The 23,422-nt window shown below is 50.1% G+C and overlaps 2 protein-coding genes across 2 annotated transcripts; one reads left to right on the top strand and one right to left on the bottom strand.

Moving 5' to 3' along the window:
• Positions 1-633: 633 nt before the first annotated feature.
• LOC136154487 (uncharacterized protein CXorf49 homolog) lies at positions 634-2,203 on the top strand. The gene is made up of 3 exons (XM_065916747.1): positions 634-1,264; positions 1,491-1,889; positions 2,145-2,203. The coding sequence occupies exons 1-3, from the start codon at positions 634-636 to the stop codon at positions 2,201-2,203; spliced, it is 1,089 nt and encodes a 362-aa protein (XP_065772819.1).
• Positions 2,204-18,575: 16,372 nt separating this feature from the next.
• Positions 18,576-22,376, bottom strand: LOC136154486 (uncharacterized protein CXorf49 homolog). The gene is made up of 6 exons (XM_065916745.1): positions 21,069-22,376; positions 20,276-20,432; positions 19,991-20,089; positions 18,939-18,962; positions 18,750-18,784; positions 18,576-18,638 (listed from the first exon to the last, which is right to left on the bottom strand). The coding sequence occupies exons 1-6, from the start codon at positions 22,374-22,376 to the stop codon at positions 18,576-18,578; spliced, it is 1,686 nt and encodes a 561-aa protein (XP_065772817.1).
• Positions 22,377-23,422: the final 1,046 nt, after the last annotated feature.

The following is a 23,422-nucleotide window of genomic DNA, read 5'->3' as shown; positions in this document are numbered from 1 at the left end:
TGGCTTCAATTCTACCACTGATCCCCATGGGCCAAACGACCGTGGGTCAGTGGCTGAACCTTAGGCTGCTAATCATTAGTACTAGAGTCCTGGGAGCGTCACAAAGAACCACTACTACTTACATACAGCACTTAGAAGAGTGCCGGGCACGGGGTCTCTGCTGTATAAGTTGCTTTTCACAGATTCTGCGAAATTACCTCCCAAATGGATTTCTTGCACCACCGCCACAGAGGTTTGCCGCTAAACTCTCCCACTCTCGGAATCGTTAAGCACTTGGAGGAGGTGGGACGAGAGGCTTGACAGAGGTATACTCGCAGCGTCACATTCACCCGCCAACTCGCCAACTGCCCGGACGGCCCTTGGACTTGGCAGCAAGCCAGCGGAGGCCCTCGACCCCATTGGTTACACCTCGAGGGGACGGCCAAACAAGGCGCGTGCTGGTTGGCAGGAACCGGACCAATGAGGAGGCGGCAGGGCTGGCGCGCTGAAAACCTCGCGTCATTTGCGGCCATCTCCAGCATGCTTGACGGCGAGCTCCAGACGCCGCCCGCCACACCTGCCCTGACCGCCGCCACCGCGACCCGGTTGATAAATGGTCGCCGCCCCTGATCCGGCGGCCACCCAGATGGCGACATGAGCTCCCCAGGTGGTGAGGTATCTGTTTTGGGAGCGGGTTTCGGCTCAGAGCACGGAGAGCAGACCAGCGGCCTTAAGGCCAGCTCCAGAGCCCCGCGGGGACCCGGCCCCGGCCCTGAGCCAGGGGCACCGCAAAGCAGCGAGGGTGAGGGCGGGAATGGCTTCCCAGACCCTGAAGGCTTCGAGTCAGAGCTGGAGGTGCTGGAAGCGGGAGCGCCGGTGCTGCAGGGCCGCGAACGCCGGCCTGGCTCCCTGGCCGACGACCAGGGGGACGCCCTGCAGCTGGCTGACGAGTCAGTGGCGGCCATCCTGCAGCAGCTGACCGACCTGAGCGTTCTGAACACCCGCAGATACCTTTTCCAGGAGAGCAACGTGGTCGGCGAAGTGTCTGCCTTCTGGGACTTCAAGGCGTGTCCCCCCAGTCGAGGCGGTGCCCCCCAGAGGTGTGGGGAGGCCGCACAGGCTGGTGCCGTCCCTCTCCAGGTTGGCGGGCCCAAGGAGGGCCGGGCCTGGGGGAATGCTAAGAGAGGCACTAAGAGTAGGTTGAACGTGGCTGTGGATCACCAGTGGCCTCCCTCAGAAAGCCCAGCCAGGCTGCTGTCCAACCCTGAGTCCTCTGATGTGTTCGGTGAGAGAGAGAGCTGATGAGGGTGAGCATTTCTCCCAAAGACGGAGGCCACGTGAAGCTAAACAGACCCGAGGATCCCGGGAACACACCCCGACGCTCGAATGTCCAAGGCAGGGAGAATCTCCTTAATATGCCAGGCACTTGCCTATCCTCGGCTCCGCGAGGATTAATTTCGGTTGAGGGCAGGCAGGGCGATGCAGAGCGGGATGACGCCTCTCCCCCTAAGAAAATGCAGAGTGCGCCCTGGGTGACGGGGAGCAGCCTGCCCAGCTACCCGGGAGTAGCAGTAACATCAGCTACTGCAGTTCCTCTACCGGCAGCGGGCTGCGGCCCATGCCTAGGAGGAAGGGGGTCCAGGAGAAGAAATCCCTTGGGGGCGTCTCCAAACCTGCCTTGGGGAGAACCTTCCCTTCCTGGGGGCAGGGAATCTCGGCCACTCCCCTGGAACCGGCCACCTTCCCCGCAATCTCCGGCATCCCGCTCCTCGGGAGGTCCAAGAAGTATGCCTTGGTCCCTTGGGAAGCGAAAGAGTCCAAGCACACCGTCGCTGGGAAGAAACCCGTGGCTAGGCGGGCCCAGGAGTCGGTGGCAGTAATGGTGGTGTCCGGAGAAGACAACGACCCAAGTAGAGATTCATTCCCAAAGGGCCAAGTGAGTAGGCCAGGCCCCTCCTCTCTCCCCACTCTTACGCCTCCTACCCTCCCCAGGGCACAGGTCTTCACCCCTTGTCCCTCTCTCTATCCCTCAGGGGTCGCCATTGGGTGGCCCTCGGTCACTGGGTCATTAGGATGCCTGATTGGGGTCCTTTTACTAGGGACAAACGTTAAGGTAGCACTTTGGGTGTGCTGGGCTCGGCTTTCCACTCTTGGCCTGTTTCCAGCCTCCTCCACGAAGCTGGGGCTGGAGTGGAAGGGAGAGCTGGTAGCTGAATGGATTTGAGGGGACCCTCTAAAAGCTTCACAGAACTTCGGTGTTTAGACGCATCACTATCTTGAATCCTACTTTGTAGCTGTTCCCCAAGCCTTCCTTGCAGGGGCCCCAGGTTTTCTCAGTGCCACACTGCTGTCCCAAGCTCAGCTCTGCCTGCTGGGGCTGACTGACAGAGAATGTGCTAAAGAGATCAGCCTTTCAATTCTCTTTCCAGTTCCCTGCCTCAGCTCTGTCTTGAATCACATGAGCGCTCGCACACACAGGCATAGACATATAAATGCACTGGTACACACACGCGTGTGCATACACACATCCTTACTCCAGATCAGTGAGAAATCTTTGTTTTTAGCTGACCACTGACAGGCCATGGCCATCTTCTCCATGGGTGCATCATGGAGAACCCAGCAGCACCAACCTCAACATCAGAGGCACACAGGATTCAGGAAACTCAGAGCCCGTGGCCATGAACAAGGGAGAGGTCAGGCCCAGAGGGCCTGGCCCCTCAGGTGAGTGTCCTGGGTTATGATGTGGGAGGAGGGGGCCAGGGGTGAGGGCAGAAACCTCTGTCTCTGACTCTTCCTCTCTCTTCTGGGGGCTCAACCTTGCTCCCAGTCCGCTTCTCCCATGAGAAACAGGGTGTCACCAGGGCTGGACCTGGTCCCATCACCTTCTGTGTGGGATTTGTTTGACAGGGGTGATCGGTGGCAGTGCTCCAACAGCTACTCTGGGCTTCGACCTGTATGCAAATAACCTTTTCTGTGAAGTGCTGTTTGCCCACATTGGTCTCCCAGGTGCTGGCTGTGGCTGCTGCTCTGGGAGACTGGAACCCAGAACCACAGTCTTTGGTGACCATTGTGGTGAAATCGCTGCCCCTGAGGAATAGGAGGTGCAGGCCCAGAGAGAAGGTTTGGGCTGCCTGCCGGGCAGAGCAGGGGATGTCCAATGCTAGCAGAGGGTGGTACTGCCTCACCTTACATTAGACCCGGCCTGGGCCTTTCCACCTCACCGGGTACCTGGGAAGCTGGATTGTGTGTCCTTTCCCTGTCAGGTGACCAGGAACCAACTGACCATTCCCCAAGACTGAAAAGGCAGCCACAGCCACCTGGAAGACAGGGCTGTCCTCGGGTAATGCTTCTTCTGGCTCCTGGATATGCACACGCAAACCCCATTGTGGGATCTGGGTCCAAGTTCAACTGACATGTGTGGGTCCCCCACCCCCATCCCATCCCACACCGCAGGGAGGGAGCCCATCTCCTTTCCACTGAGGAACGTCTTTTGCTTGCCAGTCTAACACCTGGCTTTGGGATGGAGGGCCTGGGGGAGAGGAGAGGAGGAGGAGAGGGGAGGTGGGTGTATACTAACCATTTCTCTTCCTCCTTTGTCTGCTGGCCTAGTGTCTGGTGCTACAGAGAGAAATAGACGACCTTAAGGAGCAACTTGGTATGAGGAACCAGGGACAGAGAGCAGCGGGTTCTTAGTGCAGAAGTGGGGTGGGCCCTTGGGGTGAGGTGGGCTGCAGGTGCAGGGGGCCTCGTAGGGTTCAGCATTCCTGTGGGGAGGAGAACCTATCAAGCCTGTCCCTGGAGCATGTGGTGCATGTCCAGCTGGGTGTGCGGACAAAAAGCAAAGTACTGTGTGGACTGCGTGCATACTCTGCCAGTCACACGAGTCCTAGACAGCTCCTTCTGATAGGACTTGTAGAGATGCCTTGTTGATCTGTTGTGGTCTTTAAGGGTCTTGTTGGATTGTTTGCGAGACAGTTTTTGAAAGGTTCGGGTGTGGCCCCAAGCTTGAGAGCTGCTGGCACATTATGTTTCCTTTTAGGAAATGGCTCCACATTTAATTCCGGTAGTGGGGAGTGATCAGGCCCAGAGCTCTTTGCATCGGGGCTGGGGGTATGTGTGTTTCAGGTTGCAGGGCTAGGTGGTTTCCCACGGGGACAGGGGTTCGGGCTTCTGTGTTCGTCTGTCTGGAGCACCTGTTTATGCCTTTCCCTGTTGCAGCCTCCAAGTGGTACCTGGCTGAGAAGTTCCAGATCGTTTGAAGTGAGTGTTACACACTGCATACCCCTTCCCACAACATTGGCTGTTGAGCAGGACTGTGGGCTGGCCGTGGCCTGAGGCTCTTCCCTGACTCTACTGTTTTACAGGTTGAGCCCAATATCTTCCTGCAAGATGAGCAGCTGTTACTTCTGGGGCCTGCGAGCTGCGGCCAAGCTTGCTGCCTCTCGTTCTGCCTCCACCAGGGCATCCTGTGCCCCTTGTTTTGCCCCCTCTCTACCCCAGTGTCACATCATTGTTTGATTAAAGGACTTCTCATGTTCTGTGTTCTTCCCTGTCTCTGGGGGGTAGGGGTTAAAGGAGTGGGAGGAGGTCTGCTGGAGAGCTGTTCCACCTCAGAACATTTTCCAGAATAGTACCTCTGGAATCTGTGTTGGGGACTCTGGGTCAGCCTCTGCTACCATCCAGGCCATCAGACAAGCGGAGCCCCCGAGTCTGTGTTCTGTGTTGGCTCTGTCTGGCCACATTGGCATGTCCTCCCTTTTCCCTGAGGGCCTTCTTCTGGTTCTCTAAACATCCTCGTCTGGTGTTTAGCAGTTTCCATTCATTGCTGCCATTCTGCTTCCCTGTCGGAAGGAACTCATGACCCCCTTACAGAGCTCCAGTCTTTCACCCTTCCCTCACTGCACTCATTGTCCTGCTTACCCTGACCACTCTGCTTTCCTGTCAGAGCACCCTCGATCCCTCCCCTGGCTTGTCATCCATGACCTTGCCTGCATGTTTACTTAAGCAGGTGGTAACAGGCACAGGTTTGCTCATCTTCCCCCTTCCTGGGCCCTACCCTCTCAGTGGATCACCACCCCACCCCCCAGTACCAGCTTGCAAGCAGGAACCTGCATACTCTCCCCCTCTCCTGTTTAGCACTCACCCCTGAGACTCAGGCACCAAAACTTTTGCTCCCACTTCCTCGGGTTCAGTAAAGGGCATGAGGATGAATCTTGGACCCAGTGAACTGGGGAGCAGGAGTGAAGGTACAGGGAACACAGGAGAAAAGCTCAGGTTAGTTGCTGAGCTGGAAGTCAGGAGAGGCGTCTGGTGCCAATCTGGGGCAGAGTGCACCCTGACAGCTAGAGATGGATGGTCCAGTCCTTGGAGCTTTCATATCCTCCCTGCCCTAGCCAGCTGACCAGCCTACACTCCTGCAGCCTGGATGTCTCTCTGCTCTTGGGTGGAAAGGGGCCTGTCAGGCTCTATGACAAGTATGGTTGGTAAGTCTGTGTTCTTACAGGGCCTCCATCAAATACTGTTCCATCAGCCCCATGACATAGATTTTCCTGCAAATGCTATTTCCCGGAGTGTCCCAGCTCAGTCTGCCAGACTACTTGTTAGGGCACCCAAGACAGAGTGAAATCCATGTTCAATTTCCCCCCCCCACCCTGAAGTTTGGCGAGGACTTCCTTCTCTTAGCCAAGACCCCAGGGCTGTGTCAGCCTGTGACTCAGAGGGACACATTTGTATTTGAGTGAAGTGAGGGTAGGTTCTGCCTGACTCCCTTCCTGAAAGACCATGGTTTTATTTCACAAAAGAGGGTATGATGGTAGGTAGCACATTCAAAGCTTGTGCCTGGGCATCTCTCTGTGAATAAAAGTCATCAGAGATAATGCCCCTTAAGGCAGAAAGATGTGATTCAGGCAGTAATGGAAGTAGAGACTGGTCCAGATCCGGTAAGGCATTGAGTGAGCCAAAGCAAGGGTCAGATCGCCTTTATTCAAGGGGTGTTGTCACGTTCCCAAAACAGAAGGGGAGGATGCAGTTCACCAAACTTCAGGACAGGACATCTCAAAATGTTGGAGTCACTGGAGGAGGCACTGCATCCTAACTTGCAATTCTGTGGTGTCTGCCAACAGCTGAGGGTGTGGATGAGTGAAAATTGAAATGGTACCGGGGACATAGCTGCCCATCTTAGAAACAGGAGAACCGCGCCCCCCCCCCCATTCCCGTAAGCTGGTTTACTTGTGGGGAGTTAGGGGTGACTACAACTGAGCAATGGGGAGCACTTCAGTCCGCCCTTCCCCCATGTTCTCATGGTGACTTCCTTCCGGGGCTCATGGCATGAGTTCAGGTGGACAGAGCACGAGGTTTGGGACAGTCGCAGACCTCAGGGTCAGAAAAGAACATGGGTGGGACTTACAACTTCCACTCAGACCCCTCCCCAGAGCAGGTGGGCTTGATCACTTAATTTACAGTGATCCAGTATTTATTGCCTGGTGGTGTGGCACATCTCGCTGTTGTCCGAGTGAGTTAATTTGGCAGAGACCGTCCAGCTGAGGTTCTGGCCACCGAGACACGTAGGTAAGTTGTGCCCGGGGAGAAGTCCAGCACCAGCATCAGCACCACCCTTGGGCAGAGAGGGACCCGGGACTTTGGTCACCAGGGTGAGGAAGTAGAGAAGCTCAGGGAAGTGGAGGTGCAAGGGCGTGAACACAACCCCTCATTCACTTTTTGCCAGGCTCCCTTCCCTCCTCTGAGCACACAGTTCAGACCAACTACCTCACTATAATGTTGCTGGAAACATAGACATCACAGGCCTTGACTCAGCCCCAAGCCTTCCACTTCCAGTGGGAAATCTGTGGCAGGGCCTGAGGCATAGGTTAAAGAAATCCATCTGGGCGCCAGGGGGTAGGAGGAATGAAGAAACCTGGCCTCATTCAGGGCACACCTGTTGCCTTTCCCACTCATGCCCCTTCTCCAGCCTGGGAAACAGTGACAGCTGCTTTGGAGAGCCCTAGGCCCCAACCTGCCTGATTCTGCTACCTGTCCAACACCTGGGAAGATGCTCCCTCCGCATCACACCCACACCCCACCAGCACCAGCCCCAGGTCTACCTCTCTCTCTGGACTCTTGAGGGAGATTGGCACAAACCGAGAAGGTAGACTAGGTGAGTCCTGAAGAGGGAGCCTAGGGTGGTGAGCACAGTAATCTTGCCCAAAGATGTCCAAGTCCTAATCCCTGCAGTTGGCTTGTATTTTCCCTTGTGTCATAACAGTGGGTTATGCTTGCAGATGCAATAAAGGCTGCTACTCAGCTGACTTAATGTGAGGTGAGTCTCACCTGCATTGGCCAGATTTGCCCGGGCACACTGGGGCTGCCAGATTTTCCACCTTGACTATCCCTGGGTAACTATCCCAGTTCCTGGGCCCTCCGAGTGTTTGAATGACTGTGTTGTTCTTGGTGCCCTTGTGCTTGTGCAATAGTGAAGGCCTGGTAAGTACTGCTCAGATGCAGATGAAGAACAGATCTGTAGGTTTGAACCCCCCTTTTGTTCCAATCCAATCACTTCTTCCTCCCTAGTCCTCTTGAGGTATCTGCCAGCCTGACTTTTCCAGTGATGATTCACCTTTTTTTAAATTAATTGATTAATTAATTTTACTTTACAACATTGTATTGGTTTGCCATACATTGACTGAATCTGCCACGGGTGTGCATGTGTTCCCCATCATGATCCCCCCTCCCACCTCCCTCCCCATCCCAGTACACCAGCCCCGAGCATCCTGTATCATGCATCAAACCTGGACTGGCGATTCGTTTCACATTGATAATTTACATGTTTCAGTGCCATTCTCCCATAGCATCCCACCCTCGCCCTCTCCCATAGAGTCCAAAAGACTGTTCAATGCATCTGTGTGTCATTTGCTGTCTCGCATACAGGGTTACTGTTTCTTCTTTCTAAATTCCCTATATATGCATTAGTATACTCTATTGGTGTTTTTCTTTCTGGCTTCCTTCACTCTGTATAATGGGCTCCAGTTTCATCCATCTCATTAGATCTGATTTAAATGTATTCTTTTTAATGGTTGAGTAATATTCCATTGTGTATATGTAGCACAGCTTTCTTATCCATTCGTCTGCTGATGGACATCTAGCTTGTTTCCATGTCCTGGCTATTAAAAACAGTGTTGTGGTGAAAATTGGCGTACACATGTCTCTTTCAATTCTGGTTTCCTCAGTGTGTATGACCAGCAGCGGGATTGCTGTGTCATATGGCAGTTCTATTTCCAGTTTTTTAAGGAATCTCCACACAGTTCTCCATAGTGGTTGCACTAGTTTGCATTCCCACCAACAGTGAAAGAGGGTTCCCTATCCTCCACACCCTCTCCAGCATTTATTGCTTGTACACTTTAGATAGCTGCCATTCTGATTGGCGTGAAATGGTACCTCCTTGTGGTTTTGATTTGCATTTCTCTGATAATGAGTGCTGTTGAGCATCTTTTCATATGTTTGTTAGCCATCTGTATGTCTTCATTGAAGAAATGCCTCTTTAGTTCTTTGGCTCACTTTTTGATCAGGTCATTTATTTTTCTGGAATCGAGCTGCAAGTGTTGCTTGTATCTTTTTGAGATTCATTCTTTGTCCGTTGCTTCATTTGCTATTATTTTCTCTCATTCTGAAGGCTGTCTTTTCACCTTGCTTATAGTTTGCTGAGTTGTGCAGAAGCATTTAATTTTAATTAGGTCCCCAAAAGGGACAGGGGCATTAAGTACTAAAATCTTACCTATCGATAATTACTCTAAATGTAACTGGATTTAGTTCTCCAGCAAAAGGAATAGAGTGGATGGATGGATTAAAAAAAAAAAAAACACTGAAAAATTGTGCACAACTGCACTGCTGCCTACAGGAGACTCACTTCAGGTTTAAGCTCATACATATGCTCAAAGTGAAGGCATGGTGAAAGGTATTCCATGAAAGTGGTAAACAAAAGAGAGCAGGAGTAGCCACACCAATATCAGACAAAATAGGCTTTAAGCCAAAAATGGTAATTTGAGACAAAAAAAAGTCATTATATAATGATAAAGGGTGTCAGTTCATCGAGATGATACAAGGATTGTGAATATTAATATATATCCACCCACCATTGGAACACCTGTGTATATTGAGCAAATACTGACAGATCTGAACAGCTAAATAGGTAACAACACGACAATAATAGGGGATTTGAATATTCCACTTCCACAATGGATAGATTACCCACATGAGATCAACAAAAGGAAAGAGGAAATGGGCTTGAACCATACTGTAGCCCAGATGGACTTAACAGAATTATACAACATTCCATCTCACAGCAGCAGAACAAATTCTTCTCAAGGGCAAATGGAACCTCTTCCAGGATGGATCATATGATAGCTCCTGAAATATCTCTAATTAAATTTAAGAAGATTGAAACCACACCAAGTATCTTTTGTGAGTACAATGGCATGAAACGAGAAATCAGTAACAGGAACAAAGCTGGAAAATTCACAAATATCTGGATATTAAATAGCACACTCCTGAGCAACTAACGGGTCAAAGAAGAAGTAAAATGGTATATTTAAGAATATCTCGAAACAAATGAAAACAGAACCACAATGTACTACAAAAGCAGGCCTAAGAAAGAAGTTTATAATGATAAATGAATACATTAAGAAACAAGAAAGAGGGATTCTCCGTTGGCTCAGTGGAAAAGAATCTGCTTGCCAATGCAGGATACACAGGTTCATGCCCTGATCTGGGAGAATCCCACAAGCCGCAGAGCAACCAAGCCTGTGCACTACAACTATGAGCCTGTGCTCCACGACAAGAGAAGCCACTGCAACCGGGGGCCTGCACACCACAACTAGAGAGGAGCCCCCATTTGCTGCTACTGGAGAAAAGCCTGCACATCAACGGAGACCAAGCTTGGCCAAAAATAAATACATGGGAATGAAATTATATTTTTTTAAAAAAAGAAACAAGAAAGTTACCAAATAAACAACCTTGTGGAATAAGGGAAAAAAAGAAAAAGCTAAGTGCAAAGTTAGAGATAGAAGGAAACAACAAAGATCAGAGAAGAAAAAAAATTGAAATGGAGACCAGAGAATGAATAGAAAAGATCAATGAAAATAAGAGCTGGCTTTTTGAAATGATAAACAAAATTGACAAACTTGTTACTAAATTAACTCAGAAAAAAGAGTTCAAACAAATAAAATCAGAAATGAAAGAAGAGACATTACAATGACACCACAGCAATACAAAGATTGTGAGAGACAATTATGAACAGTCATACACCATCAAACTAGAAATCTAGGAATGGATAAATTTCTAGAAACATGCACTTTACCAAGACTGAATCATGTAGAAATAGAAAATACGAACAGACCAATTATGAGCAAGGAGATCAAATCAGTGAAGGCAAAATAAAACACCTCTCAGCAAAGAAAAGGCCAAGACCAGGTGGTTTCAATTGTGAATTCTACCGATCATTTAAGGAAGAATTAATGCCAGTCTTTCTCAAACTCTTCCAGAAAACTAAAAAGGGTGAAATACTTCTGAACTCATTTCACAAGGCCAGTGTTATCTGATACCAAGGTCAGAGAAAGACACTACAAGAAAACTATAGACTAATGTCACTGATGTCACTGAAATTCTTAACAAAATAGCAGGCCAAACTCAACAGCACATGAAAAGAAGTATATACCATGACCAAGTGAGAATTATCCCTGAGAGGCGAGGGTGGTTCAACCTATTTAAATCAGTAAGTGTGATATACCACATTAAAAAGTGAAAACTTAGAATCATATGATCTCTTTGATATATGAAGAAAAAGCATTTGGCAAAATACATCACTTCAGGATAAAAATGCTGAACAAGCTGGGTATAGAAGGAACATACTTCAACATATTAAAGACCATATATGACAAGCCCACCATCAGTATCATACTAAACAGTGAAAGGTGATGTCACACATGACCAAAAAATGTCTGGGAAATTGTTCTAGTTTAAAGGACACTAAAGAGACACGAAAACTGAATGCAATGCATGTTCTTTGATTGGAAGCAGAATTAAAAATATAGTGACAAAGAACAGTTTGGGGACATGTGGATTTTGAATGAGTGACTTCAGTAGATAATTGTATTGCTTCAAAGTTAAATTTTCTAAGTTTGAAAACTGCTTAAGATGTTGTAGCGATCAACATGTAAAAGAATGAAAGTAGAACACTTCCTAAACACCATACACAAAGATAAATTCAAGATAGATTAAAGACCTAAATGTAAAGCCAGAAACTATAAAACTCTTAGAGGAAAACATAGGCAGAACACTCAATGACATAAGTCAAAGCAAGATCCTCCATGACCAGCTCCTAGACTAATGGAAATAAAAACAAAAATAAACAAGTGGGACCTAATTAAACTTAAAAGCTTTTGCACAGCAAAGGAAACTATCAACAAGGTGAAATGACAATGCTCAGAATGGGAAAACATATTAGCAAATGAAACAACTGACAAAGGATTAATTTCCAAAATATACAACCAGCTCATACAAGTCAATACCAGAGAAACAAACAACCCAATCAAAAAGTGGGGCAAAGACCTAAACGGGCATTTCTCCAAAGAAGACATACAGATGGCTAACAAACATATGAAAAGATGCTCAGCATCACTCATTATTAGAGAAATGCAAATCAAAACTACAATGAGATATCACCTCACACCGGTCAGAATGGCCATCATCAAAAAGTCTACAAACAATAAATGCTGGAGAGGGTGTGGAGAAAAGGGACACCTCTTGCACTGTTGGTAGGAATGTAAATTGACACAGTCACTAGTGAAGACGGTATGGAGATTCCTTTAAGAAGTAGGAGTAAAACCACCATGTGACACAGCAATCCCACTCCTAGGCATATACCCTAAGGACACCAAAATTGAAAAAGACACATGTACCCCAATGTCCATTGCAGCACTGTTCACAATAGCTAGGACACGGAAGCAACCTAGATGTCCATCGACTGATGCATGGGTAACGAAGCTGTAGTACATATACACAATGAAATAATACTCAGCCACAAAAAGGAATGCATTTGAATCAGTTCTAATGTGGTGGAAAAACCTAGAGCCTATTATACAGAGAGAAATAAGTCAGAAAGAGAAAAATAAATATTGTATACACTGATGCATATATATGGAATCTAGAAAGATGATACCAATGAATTTATTTGCAGGGCAGCAATGGAGAAACAGATATAGAGAACAGAGTTATGGACATGGGGAGAGGGGAGGAGAGGGTGAGATGTATGGAGAGAGTAACATGGAAACTTACATTACCATATGTAAAATAGATGGCCAATGGGAATTTGCTGTATGTCTCAGGGAACTCAAACAGGGGCTCTGTATCAACCTAGAGGGGCAGGGTAGAGAAGGAGATGGGAGGGAGGTTCAAGAGGGAGGGGAATATGTATACCTGTGGCTGATTCATGTTGATGTTTGACAGAAAACAAAACTCTATAAAGAACGATCATCTCTAGGTCCATCCATGTTGATGCAGATGGCATTATTTCTTTCTTTTTTATGGCTAATATTCCATTGTATGCATATATATATATATACACACACATCTTCTTTACCCATTCTATTCCACGTGTGTATGTATGTGTGTATAGATATAGATATATAGACATATTTATGTGTGTGTATGTATATGTATATTTATATCACATCTTCTCTCTTCATTCCTCTGTTGATGGACATTTAGGTTACTTCCATGTCTTGGCTATTTTGAAGTAGTTTTCCCACACCACCTTCTGAAGAGACTCTCTTTTCTCCATTGTATATTCTTGCCTCCTTTGTCACAGAGTAATTGACCATAAGTGCATGGGTTTATTTCTGGGCTTTCTACCCTGTAACATTGATCTTTGTGTCTGTCTTTGTGCTGGTACCATGCTGTTTTGATTACTGTATCTTTGTAGCACAGTCTAAGGTCAGGGAGCATAATTTCTACAACTATATTCTTCTTTCTTAAGATTGTTTCCACAATTCAGAGCTGTTTGTGTTTCCATGCCATTTTGAAAATTATTTGTTCCAGTTGTGTGAAAAATGCCATTGGTAACTTAATAGGGATTGCACTGAAATCCGTAGATTACCATGGGTACCGTGGACATGTTACAATATTGATTCTTCCAATCCAAGTTCAGTTCAGTTCAGTTTAGTCGTGCAGTCATGTCTGACTCTTTATGATCCCATGGACTGCAGAACGCCAGGCTTCCCTGTCCATCACCAACTCCCGGAACTTACTCAAACTCATGTCCATCCAGCCGGTGATGCCATCCAAACACCTCATCCTCTGTCGTCCCCTTTTTCTCCCACCTTCAATCGTTCCCAGTATCAGGGTCTCTTCCAATGAGTCAGTTCTTCGCATCAGGTGGCCAAAGTATTGGGGTTTCAGCTTCAGCATCAGTCCTTCCAATGAATATTCAGGACTGATTTCCTTTCGGATGGACTGGTTGGATCTCCTTGCAGTCCAAGGGACTCGAAAGAGTCTTCTCCAACACGAGAGTTCAAAAGTGTCATTCTTTGGCACTCAGCATTTTTATAATCCAAGACTCACATCCATGCATGACTACTGGAAAAACCATACCTTTAACTAGACAGACATTTGTCGGCAAAGTAATGTCTCTGCTTTTTAATATGCTGTCTAGGTTGGTCATAGCTTTTCTTCCAAGGAGCAAACGTCTTTTAATTTCATGGCTGCAGTCACCATCTGCAGTGATTTTGGGGCCCCCCCAAAATAAAGTCTGTCACTGTTTCCACTGTTTCCCCATCTATTTGCCAGGAAGTGATGGGACCCGATGCCATGATCTTCGTTTTTTGAATGTTGAGTTTTAAGCCAGCTTTTCCACTCTCCTCTTTCACCTTCATCAAGAGGCTCTTTAGTTTCTCTCCGTTTTCTGCCACTAGAGTGGTATCCCCTGCCTATCTGAGGTTATTGCTATTTCTCCTGGCAATCTTGATTTCAGCCTGTGACTCATCCAGCCCAGCATTTCACATGATGTATTCTGATTATTTAATCAGGGTGACAAAATACAGCCTTGATGTATTCCTTTCCCAATTTTGAACCAGTCCATTGTTCCATGTTTGGTTCTAACTGTTGCTTCTTGACCCGCATACAGGTTTCTCAGGAGACAGGTAAATTGGTCTGGTACTCCCATCTCAGATGATAGAGAATCTGACTGCAATGCAGGAAACATGAGTTCTGGTCCCTGGGTCAGGAAGATCCCCTGGAGAAGGGGAATGGCTTCTCGCTTCAGTATTCTTGCCTGGAGAAACCCATAAACAGAGGAGCCTGGTGGGTTACAGTCCATGGGTTTGCCAAGAGTCACACACGACTGAGCAACTAATACTTTCACTTTCACGTACTAGCATGTGAAATGAGCACAATTGTATTGTAATTTGAACGTTCTTTGGCATTACCCTTCTTTGGGATTGGACCCCATGAGCAGGATAGAAATGTAACAGATTTCTATATAATGCTTTTGTACACTGCAACTTTACTGAATTGACTTATGAATTCTGGTAGATTTCAGGTGGCATCCTTAGGATTTCCAGTGTATAGTAACATGTCATCTGCAAACAGTGACAGTTTTAATTTTCCTTTTCCATTTTGGATTCCCTTTGTTTCTTTTTTTTTTTCTTTTTCAGTGGGTTTTGTCATACATTGATATGAATCAGCCATAGAGTTACACGTATTCCCCATCCCAGTCCCCCATCCCACCTCCCTTTCCACCCGATTCCTCTGGGTCTTCCCAGCCCACCAGGCCCAAGCACTTGACTCATGCATCCCACCTGGGCTGGTGGTCTGTTTCACCACAGATAATATACATGCTGTTCTTTCGAAACATCCCACCCTCACCTTCTCCCACAGAGTTCAAAAGTCTGTTCTGCATCCCTCTGTTTCTTTTTCTTCTCTGATTGCCATCTCAAAATGTACTTTCTACAATTTATTAAATAATATGGGTTTATTGAAATTAATTTACACACAAAATCTAAGTGCCTGCAAACATGCTATTATGGAACCACCACTACAATCAACATAAAAAATATTTTCATCAGCTACAAAATTGTTTCATGCTCTTTGGTAGTTTAACCCCTCATCTCAAGCCCGAGACCCTGGCAATCCCCAGTCTGTTTTCTTGTGTCTATAGTTTGGCCTCCTCAAGACTGTGAAGTAAATGGAATCGGGCAGTATGGAGATTTATCCATTTGGATTCCTCAGAGAAAAGAACATATAGGTGACTTCTGGATGTGCAATGTACACTTATGTCACCTGAATATAGTTACATGGGTTGATTGGTTCATAATCATTTGTGATACTGAGGGCTTACACTCTCCACAACGTGTATATGTATAGTCTGTTAAATTCATATTTAATTCAATGTAATTAACCTTTTATGTTTGGAAGGGCTATTTTATGGAAAAGCAATAGTAAATCCTTTTTAAAAGGTGAATCATCATTGTAAAAGTCAGGCTGGCAGATACCTCAAGAGGACTAGGGAGGAAGAAGTGATTGGATTGGAACAAAAGAGGGATTCAAAACTACAATTCTGTTCTTCATCTGCATCTGAGCAGTACTTACCAGGCCTTCAATATTGTACAAGCACAAAAATCTGGCAGCCCCAGTGTGCCTGACCGGATCTGGCCAATGCAGGTGAGTTACCCCACATTAAGTCAGCTGGGTAGCAGTCTTTAATCCATCTGCAAGCATAAGCCACTGTTACCACGCAAAGGAAATAAAAGCCAACTGCAGGGATTAGGACTTGGACATTTTGTGGCAAAATTACTGTGCTCAGCACCCGAGGTTCCCTCTTCAGGACCCACCTACTCTACATTCTTGGTTTGTGCAAATCTCCCTCAAGAGTCCAGAGACAGAGGTAGACCTGGGGCTGGTGCTGGTGGGGTGTGGATGTGACGGGGAGGGAGCATCTTCCCAGGTGTTGGACAGGTAGCAGAATCAGGCAGGTTGGGGCCTAGGGCTCTCCAAAGCAGCTGTCACTGTCGGCCAGGCTGAAGAAGGGGCATGAGGGGGAAAGGCAACAGGGGTGCCCTGAATGAGGCCGGGTTTCTTCATTCCTCCTACCCCCTGGGGCTCAGATGGATTTCTTTAACCTATGCCTCAAGCCCTGCCACGGATTTCCCACTGGAAATGGAAGGTTTGGGGCTGAGCCAAGGCCTGTGAGGTCTATGTTTCCAGCAACATTATAGTGAGGTAGTTGGTCTGAGCTGTGTGTTCAGAGGAGGGAAGGGAGCCTGGTAGAAAGTGAACAAGGGGTTGTGTTCACACCATCACACCTCCACTTCCCTGAGCTTCTCTACTTCCTCACCCTGGTGACCAAAGTCCCAGGCCCCTCTCTGCCCAAGGGTGGTGCTGATGCTGGTGCTGAACTTCTCCCCGGGCACAACTTACCTACATGTCTCGGTGGGCAGAGACCTCTCAGCTGGATGGTCTCTGGCAAATTTACTCACTCGGACAACAGCGAGATGGGCTACACCACCAGGCAATAACCACTGGATCAGCTGCAAACTAAGTGATCAAGCCCACCTGCTCCAGGGAGGGGTTTGAGTGGAAGGAGTAAGTCCCACACATGTTCTTTTCCGACCCTGAGGTCTCTGCGGTTCCCAACCCTCCTGCTCTGTCCACCTGACCTCATGCCATGAGCCCCGGAAGGAAGTCACCATGAGAGCATAGGGGAAGGGTGGACCCAAGTGCTCCCCATTGCTCAGGTGCAGTCACCCCTAACTCCCCACAAGTAACCCAGGTTGGGGGGGTTCTCCTGTTTCTAAGATGGGCAGCCATATCCCATGTACCCTTCCCATTTTTACCCATCCACACCCTCAGCAGTTGGCAGACATCACAGAATTGCAAGTTAGGATCCAGTGCCTCCTCCAGCGACTCCAACATTTTGAGATGTCCTGTCCTGAGGTTTGGTGAACTGCATCCTCTCCTTCTATGTTTTGGTAATGTGACAACATCCCTTGAATAAAGCAGATCCGACCCTTGCTTTGGCTCACTCAATGCCTTACCGGATCTGGACCAGTCTCTTACTTCCATTACTGCCTGAATCACATCTTTCTGCCTCAAGGGCCATTATCCCTGATGACTTTTATTCACACAGAGAGATGCCCAGGCACAAGCTTTGAATGTGCTACCCACCATCAAACCCTCTTTTGTGAAATAAAACCATGGTGTTTCAGGAAGGGAGTCAGGCAGAACCTACCCTCACTTCACTCAAATACAAATGTGTCCCTCTGAGTCACAGGCTGACACAGCCCTGGGGTCTTGGCTAAGAGAAGGAAGTCCTCCTCAAACTTCAGGGTGGGGGGGGGGAAATTGAACACAGATTTCAGACCCTGTCTTGGGTGCCCTAACAAGTAGTCTGGCAGACTGAGCTGGGACACTCCGGGAAATAGCATTTGCAGGAAAATCTATGTCATGGGGCTGATGGAACAGTATTTGATGGAGACCTTGTAAGAACACAGACTTACCAACCATACTTGTCATAGAGCCTGACAGGCCCCTTTCCACCCAAGGGCAGAGAGACATCCAGGCTGCAGGAGTGTAGGCTGGTCAGCTGGCTAGGGCAGGGAGGATATGAAAGCTCCAAGGACTGGACCATCCATCTCTAGCTGTCAGGGTGCACTCCGCCCCAGATTGGCACCAGACGCCTCTCCTGACTTCCAGCTCAGCAACTAACCTGAGCATTTCTCCTGTATTCCCTGTACCTTCACTCCTGCTCCCCAGTTCACTGGGTCCAAGATTCATCCTCATGCCCTTTACTGAACCCGAGGAAGTGGGAGCAAAAGTTTTGGTGCCTGAGTCTCAGGGGTGAGTGCTACACAGGAGAGGGGGAGAGTATGCAGGTTCCTGCTTGCAAGCTGGTACTGGGGGGTGGGGTGGGGATCCACTGAGAGGGTAGGGCCCAGGAAGGGGGAAGATGAGCAAACCTGTGCCTGTTACCACCTGCTTAAGTAAACATGCAGGCAAGGTCATGGATGACAAGCCAGGGGAGGGATCGAGGGTGCTCTGACAGGAAAGCAGAGTGGTCAGGGTAAGCAGGACAATGAGTGCAGTGAGGGAAGGGTGAAAGACTGGAGCTCTGTAAGGGGGTCATGAGTTCCTTCCGACAGGGAAGCAGAGTGGCAGCAATGAATGGAAACTGCTAAACCCCAGAGGAGGGTGTTTAGAGAAATAGAAAGGGCCTTCAGGCAAAAGGGAGGACGTGCCAATGTGGCCAGACAGAGGCCACACAGAACACAGACTGGGGGCGCTCCGCTGGTCTGATGGCCTGGATGGTAGCAGAGGCTGACCCAGAGATCCCAACACTAATTCCAGAGGTACTGTTCTGGAAAATGTTCTGATGTGGAACAGCTCCCCACCAGGCCTCGTCCCACTCCCTTAACCCCTACCCCCCAGAGACAGGGCAGAACACAGAACATGAGAAGTCCTTTAATCAAACACTGCTGTGACACTGGGCAGAGAGGGGGCAAAACAAAGGGCAGAGGATGCCCTGGTGGAGGCAGAACAAGAGGCAACAAGCTTGGCTATAGCTCGCCGGCCTTGGAGGTCAACTGCTGCTCCTCTTGCAGGAAGATACTGGACTCAACCTGTAAAACAGCAGAATCAGGGAAGAGCCTCAAGCCAGGGCCAGCCCACAGCCTTGCTCAAGAGCCAACGTTGTGGGAAGGGGCATGCAGGGTGTAACACTCACTTCAAACGATCTGGAACTTGTCAGCCAGGTACCGCTTGGAGGCTGCAACAGGGAGAGGCATAAACAGGTGCTCCAGACAGACGGAATAGAAGCCTGTGCCCCTGTCCCCGTGGGGAACCACCTAGCCCTGCAACCTGAAACACACATACCCCCAACCACGATGCAAAGAGCTCTGGGCCTGATCACTCCCCGCTACCGGAATTAAATGTGGAGCCATTTCCTAAAAGGAGACAAAATGTGTCAAGAGCTCTCAAGCTCCGGGCCATGCCCAAACCATTCAAAAACTGTCTCGCGAACAATCCAACAAGACCCTTAGAGACCACAACAGATCAACAAGGCGTCTCTACAAGTCCTATCAGGAGCTCTCTAGGACTCGTCTGGCTGGCAGAGTATGCACGCAGTCCACACAGTACTTTGCTACTTGTCCGCACGCCCAGCTGAACATGCACCGCACACTCCAGGGACAGGTTTGATAGGTTCTCCTCCCCACAGGAATGCTGATCCCTATAAGCCCCCCTGCACCTGCAGCCCACCCCACCACAAGGGCCCACCCTGCTTCTGCACTAAGAACCTGCTGCTCTCTGTCCCTGGTTCCTCATACCAAGTTGCTCCTTAAGGTCGTCTATTTCTCTCTGTAGCACCAGACACTAGGCCAGCAGACACAGGAGGAAGAGAAATGGTTAGTATACACCCGCCTCCCCTCTCCTCCTCCTCTCCTCTCCCCCGGGCCCTCCATCCCAAAGCCAGGTGTCTAGACTGGCAAGGGAAAAACTTTCCTCCGGGGAAAGGAGGTGGGCTCCCTCCCTGGGGTTCGGGATGGGGGTGGGGGGGGCCCACACATGTCAGTTGAACTTGGACCCAGATCCCACCATGGGGTTTGGGTGTGCATTTCCAGGAGCCAGAAGAAGTATTACCCGAGGACACCCCTGCCTTCCGGGTAGCTGCTGCTGTCTTTTCGGTCTTGTGGGGTGGTCAGTTGGTTCCTGGTCACCTGAGAGGGAAAGGACACACAATCCAGCTTCCCAGGTTCCCAGTGAGGTGGAAAGGGCCAGGTCGGGTCTAACCTGAGGTGAGGCCATACCACCCTCTGCTAGCATCAAGCCTCCCCTGCTCTGCCCGGCAGGCAGTCCAAATCTTCTCTCTGGGCCTGCCCCTCCTTTTCCTTAGGGGCAGCCATTTCACCACGATGGTCGGCAAAGACTCTGGTTCTGGGTTCGAGCCTCCCAGAGTGGCAGCCACAGCCAGCACCTGGGAGAGCAATGTGGGCAAACAGCACTTCACGGAAAAGGCTATTAGCCTGCAGGTCTACGCCCAGACTAGCTGTTGGGGCACTGCCACCGATCACCCCTGCCAAACAAATCCCACACAGAAGGTGAGGGGGCCAGGTCCAGCCCTGTTGACACCCTGTTTCCCATGGGAGAAGCGGCCTGAGAGCAAGGCTGAGCCCCCAGAAGAGAGAGAGAGAGTCAGAGACAGAGGTTTCTGCCCTCACCCCTGGCCTCCTCCCCACATATCAAAACCCAGGACACTCACCTGAGGGGCCAGGCCCTCTGGGCATGACTCCTCCCTTGTTACTGGCCATGGGCTCTGAGTTTCCTGAATCCCGTGCCCCTCTGATGTAGAGGTTGGCGCTGCTGTGTTCTCCATGATGCATCCATGGACAAGATGGCCCTGGCCTGTCAGTGGTCAGCTAAAAACAAAAATTTCTCACTAATCTGGAGTAAGGGTGTGTGTGTGTGCACACGAGCGTGTGTGTACCAGTGCATTTATATGTCTGTGTCAGTCTGTGTGAGAGCTCGAGTGACTCAAGACGGAGCTGAGGCAGGGAATTGGAAAGAGAATTGAAAGGCTGATCACTTTAGCAAATTCTCTCTCAGTCAGCCCCAGGCCAGTAGGCAGAGCTGAGCTGGGGTCAACAGTTTGGCACTGAGAAACCTGGGCACCCTGCAAGGAAGGTTTGGGGAAGAGCTAGGAAGTAGGAAGCAGGAAAGTGATGCGTCTAAACACCGAAGCTCTGTGAAGCTTTTAAGGGGTCCCCTCAAATCAATTCAGCTATCAGCTCTCCCTTCCACTCCAGCCCCAGCCTCGTGGAGGAGGCTGGAAACAGGCCAAGGGTGGAGAACCGAGCCCAGCACACCCGAAGTGCTACCTTAACGTTTGTCCCTAGTAAAAGGATCCCAATCTGGCATCCTAATGACCCAGTGACCGAGGGCCACCCAATGACGACCCCTGAGGAATGGAGAGAGGGACAAGGGGTGAAGACCTGTGCCGTGGGGAGGGTGGGAGGGGGAAGAGTGGGGAGAGAGGAGGGGTCTGGCCTACTCACTTGACCCTTTGGGAATGGGTCTCTATTTGGGTCGTTGTCTTCTCCCGACACCGCCATTGCTGCCACCAACTCCTGGGCTCGCCTAGCCACGGATTTCTTCCCAGCACCGGTGTGCTTGAACTCTTTGACTCCCGAAGGGACCAAGGCCTCCTTCTTGGACCTCCCGAGCAGCGGGATGCCGGAGATTGGGGGGAAGGTGGCCGGTTCCAGGGGAGTGGCCGAGACTCCCTGCCCCCAGGAAGGGAAGGTTCTCTCCATGGCAGGTTTGGAGATGCCCCCAAGGGATTTCTTCTCCTGGACCCCCTTCCTCCTAGGAGTGGGCCACGGCCCACTGCCTGTAGCGGCAGCTGCAGCAGCTGATACTACTGCCACTCCCGGGTAGCTGGACAGGCTGTTTCCCTTCCCCCAGAGCACGCTCTGCACTTTCTTAGGGGTAGAGATGTCCTCCTGCTCTGCACCGCCCTGCCTGCCCTGCTTTTCCACAACTGAAATTAATCCTTGCGGAGCCGAGGACAGGCAAGTGCCTGGCACGTTAAGGAGATTCTCCCTGCCTTGGACATTCGAGCGTCTGGGTGTGTTCCCAGGATCCTCGGGGCTCTTGAGCTTGGCCCGGCCTCCGTCTTTGGGAGAAATGCTCACCCTCATCAACTCTATCTCACTAAACTCCTCAGAGGACTCGGGGTCAGACAGCAGCCCGGCTGGATTTTCTGAAGGAGGCCACTGGTGATCCACAGCCACGTTCAACCTACTCTTTGTGCCTCTTTTAGGGTTCCCCCAGGCCCGGCCCGCCTTGGGCCCGCCGACCCCGTTAGGGCCAGCCTCAGCCTGTGCCGCTTCCCCACACTTATGGGCGGCACCGCCTCGATGGCAAGGACGTTCCTCGAGGTCCCACAAGTCAGACACCTCGCCGACCGCGTAGCTCTCCTGGGACAGGTATCTGCTGATGCCCAGCACGTTCAGGTAGGCCATCTGCTGCAGGATGGCCGCCATTGACTCGTCAGCCAGCTGCAGGGCATCGCCCTGGTCGTCGGCCGGGAAGCCAGACCGGCCTTCGCGGCCCCACAGCACCGGCCCTCCCGCTTCCAGCAGTTCCCGCTCTGACTCAAAGTCCTCAGGGTCTGGGAAGCCACCCCCGCCCTCACCCTCGCTGCTTCCAGTTGCCCCCGGCTCAGGGCCAGGGCTGGGGCCGGGGCCGGGGCCGGGTCCCTGCGGGGCTGTGAAGCTGGCCTCAAGGCCGCTGGTCCGCTCCCCGCAGTCTGAGCGGAAACCCGCTCCCGAAACAGACACCTCATCATCTGGGGAGCTCATGTCGTGAGATGGATTGCTGCCAGATCTGGGGCGGTGATGATTTATCTGGGTCGCGGTGGCGGCGGTTCGGGCAGGTAAGGCGGGCGGTGTCTGGAGTGCGCAGTCAAGCACCAGCCGCACCACACGCAGGAGATGGCCGCAAATAACGCGAGGCTTTCAGCGCGCCAGCCCTGCCGCCTCCTCATTGGTCCGCTTCCTGCCAACCAGCATGCGCCTTGTTTGGCCGTCCCCGCGAGGTGTAACCAATGGGGTCGAGGGCCTCCGCTGGTTTGCTGCCCAGCCCAAGGGCCATCCCGGCAGTTTGGAGTTGGTGGGTGAAGGTGATCCTGCGAGTATACCTCTGCCAAGCCTCTCTTCCCACCTCCTCCTGTCCCACCTCCCCTTTACGCTTAGAGTCACATCCCTGAGCCCTGACTGTGTACAAAATGGGTGGAGCGGGAGGCAGGAGGGTACTGAGGGCGCTGGTCTCTGGGAGGTGAGGATGAAACGTCAGGATGGAGGCGCTGGACGCCTAGCACGTGCTGAAAGCACTTGCCAGCCTCCCTTCCACCACAAGTCTTATGACCCAATGGGAGAATGGGCAGAGGAATCCCGCACTCAGTGATGAGTGGTCGGCGTACTTCTCCCTAAGTGGCCAGAGGACAAAGGGATCGTAGTTTTGTTCTGTAACATCTCTGCCTCAACTGCTCCATCAAACGTTCTTGGCAGTCAGATTTGAGGGACAGACTGGGGTTGACCTTGCTCCCTCAGCTCTTTTTCCAATCTGAGGCAATTGAAAGAAGAGAGAATCTCAGTGTCCATTTACACTTGCAAAGGTGCTCACCACTGCTGATTCTTGAGATGTAAACTAAAACAACTAATCAGGTTTCACACACTAGGAAGACAACCTTCCAAGAGCTTAACCATTCTGAGAGTGGGAGAAGTTAGGAGCAAACCTCTGTGAGGTAGGTGCAAGAAATCTATTTGGGAGGTAATTTGGCAGAATCTCTTAAAATCAACTTATACAGCAGGACCCAGTGCCTGGCAGTCTTCTAAGTGCCATACAT

The sequence above is a fragment of the Muntiacus reevesi genome, chromosome X (assembly GCF_963930625.1).
Source record: "Muntiacus reevesi chromosome X, mMunRee1.1, whole genome shotgun sequence".
Taxonomy (NCBI): domain Eukaryota; kingdom Metazoa; phylum Chordata; class Mammalia; order Artiodactyla; family Cervidae; genus Muntiacus; species Muntiacus reevesi.
This window is presented reverse-complemented; position numbering and strand designations above follow the sequence as displayed.

Coding starts and splice junctions, on each gene's coding strand:
- LOC136154487 (XM_065916747.1), top strand. CDS start 634: ATGAGCTCCCCAGGTGGTGAGGTATCTGTTTTGGGAGCGGGTTTCGGC. Junction 1,265..1,490: donor TGAGTCCTCTGATGTGTTCG/GTGAGAGAGAGA, acceptor TCTCCCCCTAAG/AAAATGCAGAGTGCGCCCTG. Junction 1,890..2,144: donor CGGAGAAGACAACGACCCAA/GTAGAGATTCAT, acceptor GCCTGTTTCCAG/CCTCCTCCACGAAGCTGGGG.
- LOC136154486 (XM_065916745.1), bottom strand. CDS start 22,376: ATGAGCTCCCCAGATGATGAGGTGTCTGTTTCGGGAGCGGGTTTCCGC. Junction 20,090..20,275: donor CAGAGGGCCTGGCCCCTCAG/GTGAGTGTCCTG, acceptor TTTGTTTGGCAG/GGGTGATCGGTGGCAGTGCC. Junction 18,785..18,938: donor TGGCTCCACATTTAATTCCG/GTAGCGGGGAGT, acceptor TCCCTGTTGCAG/CCTCCAAGCGGTACCTGGCT.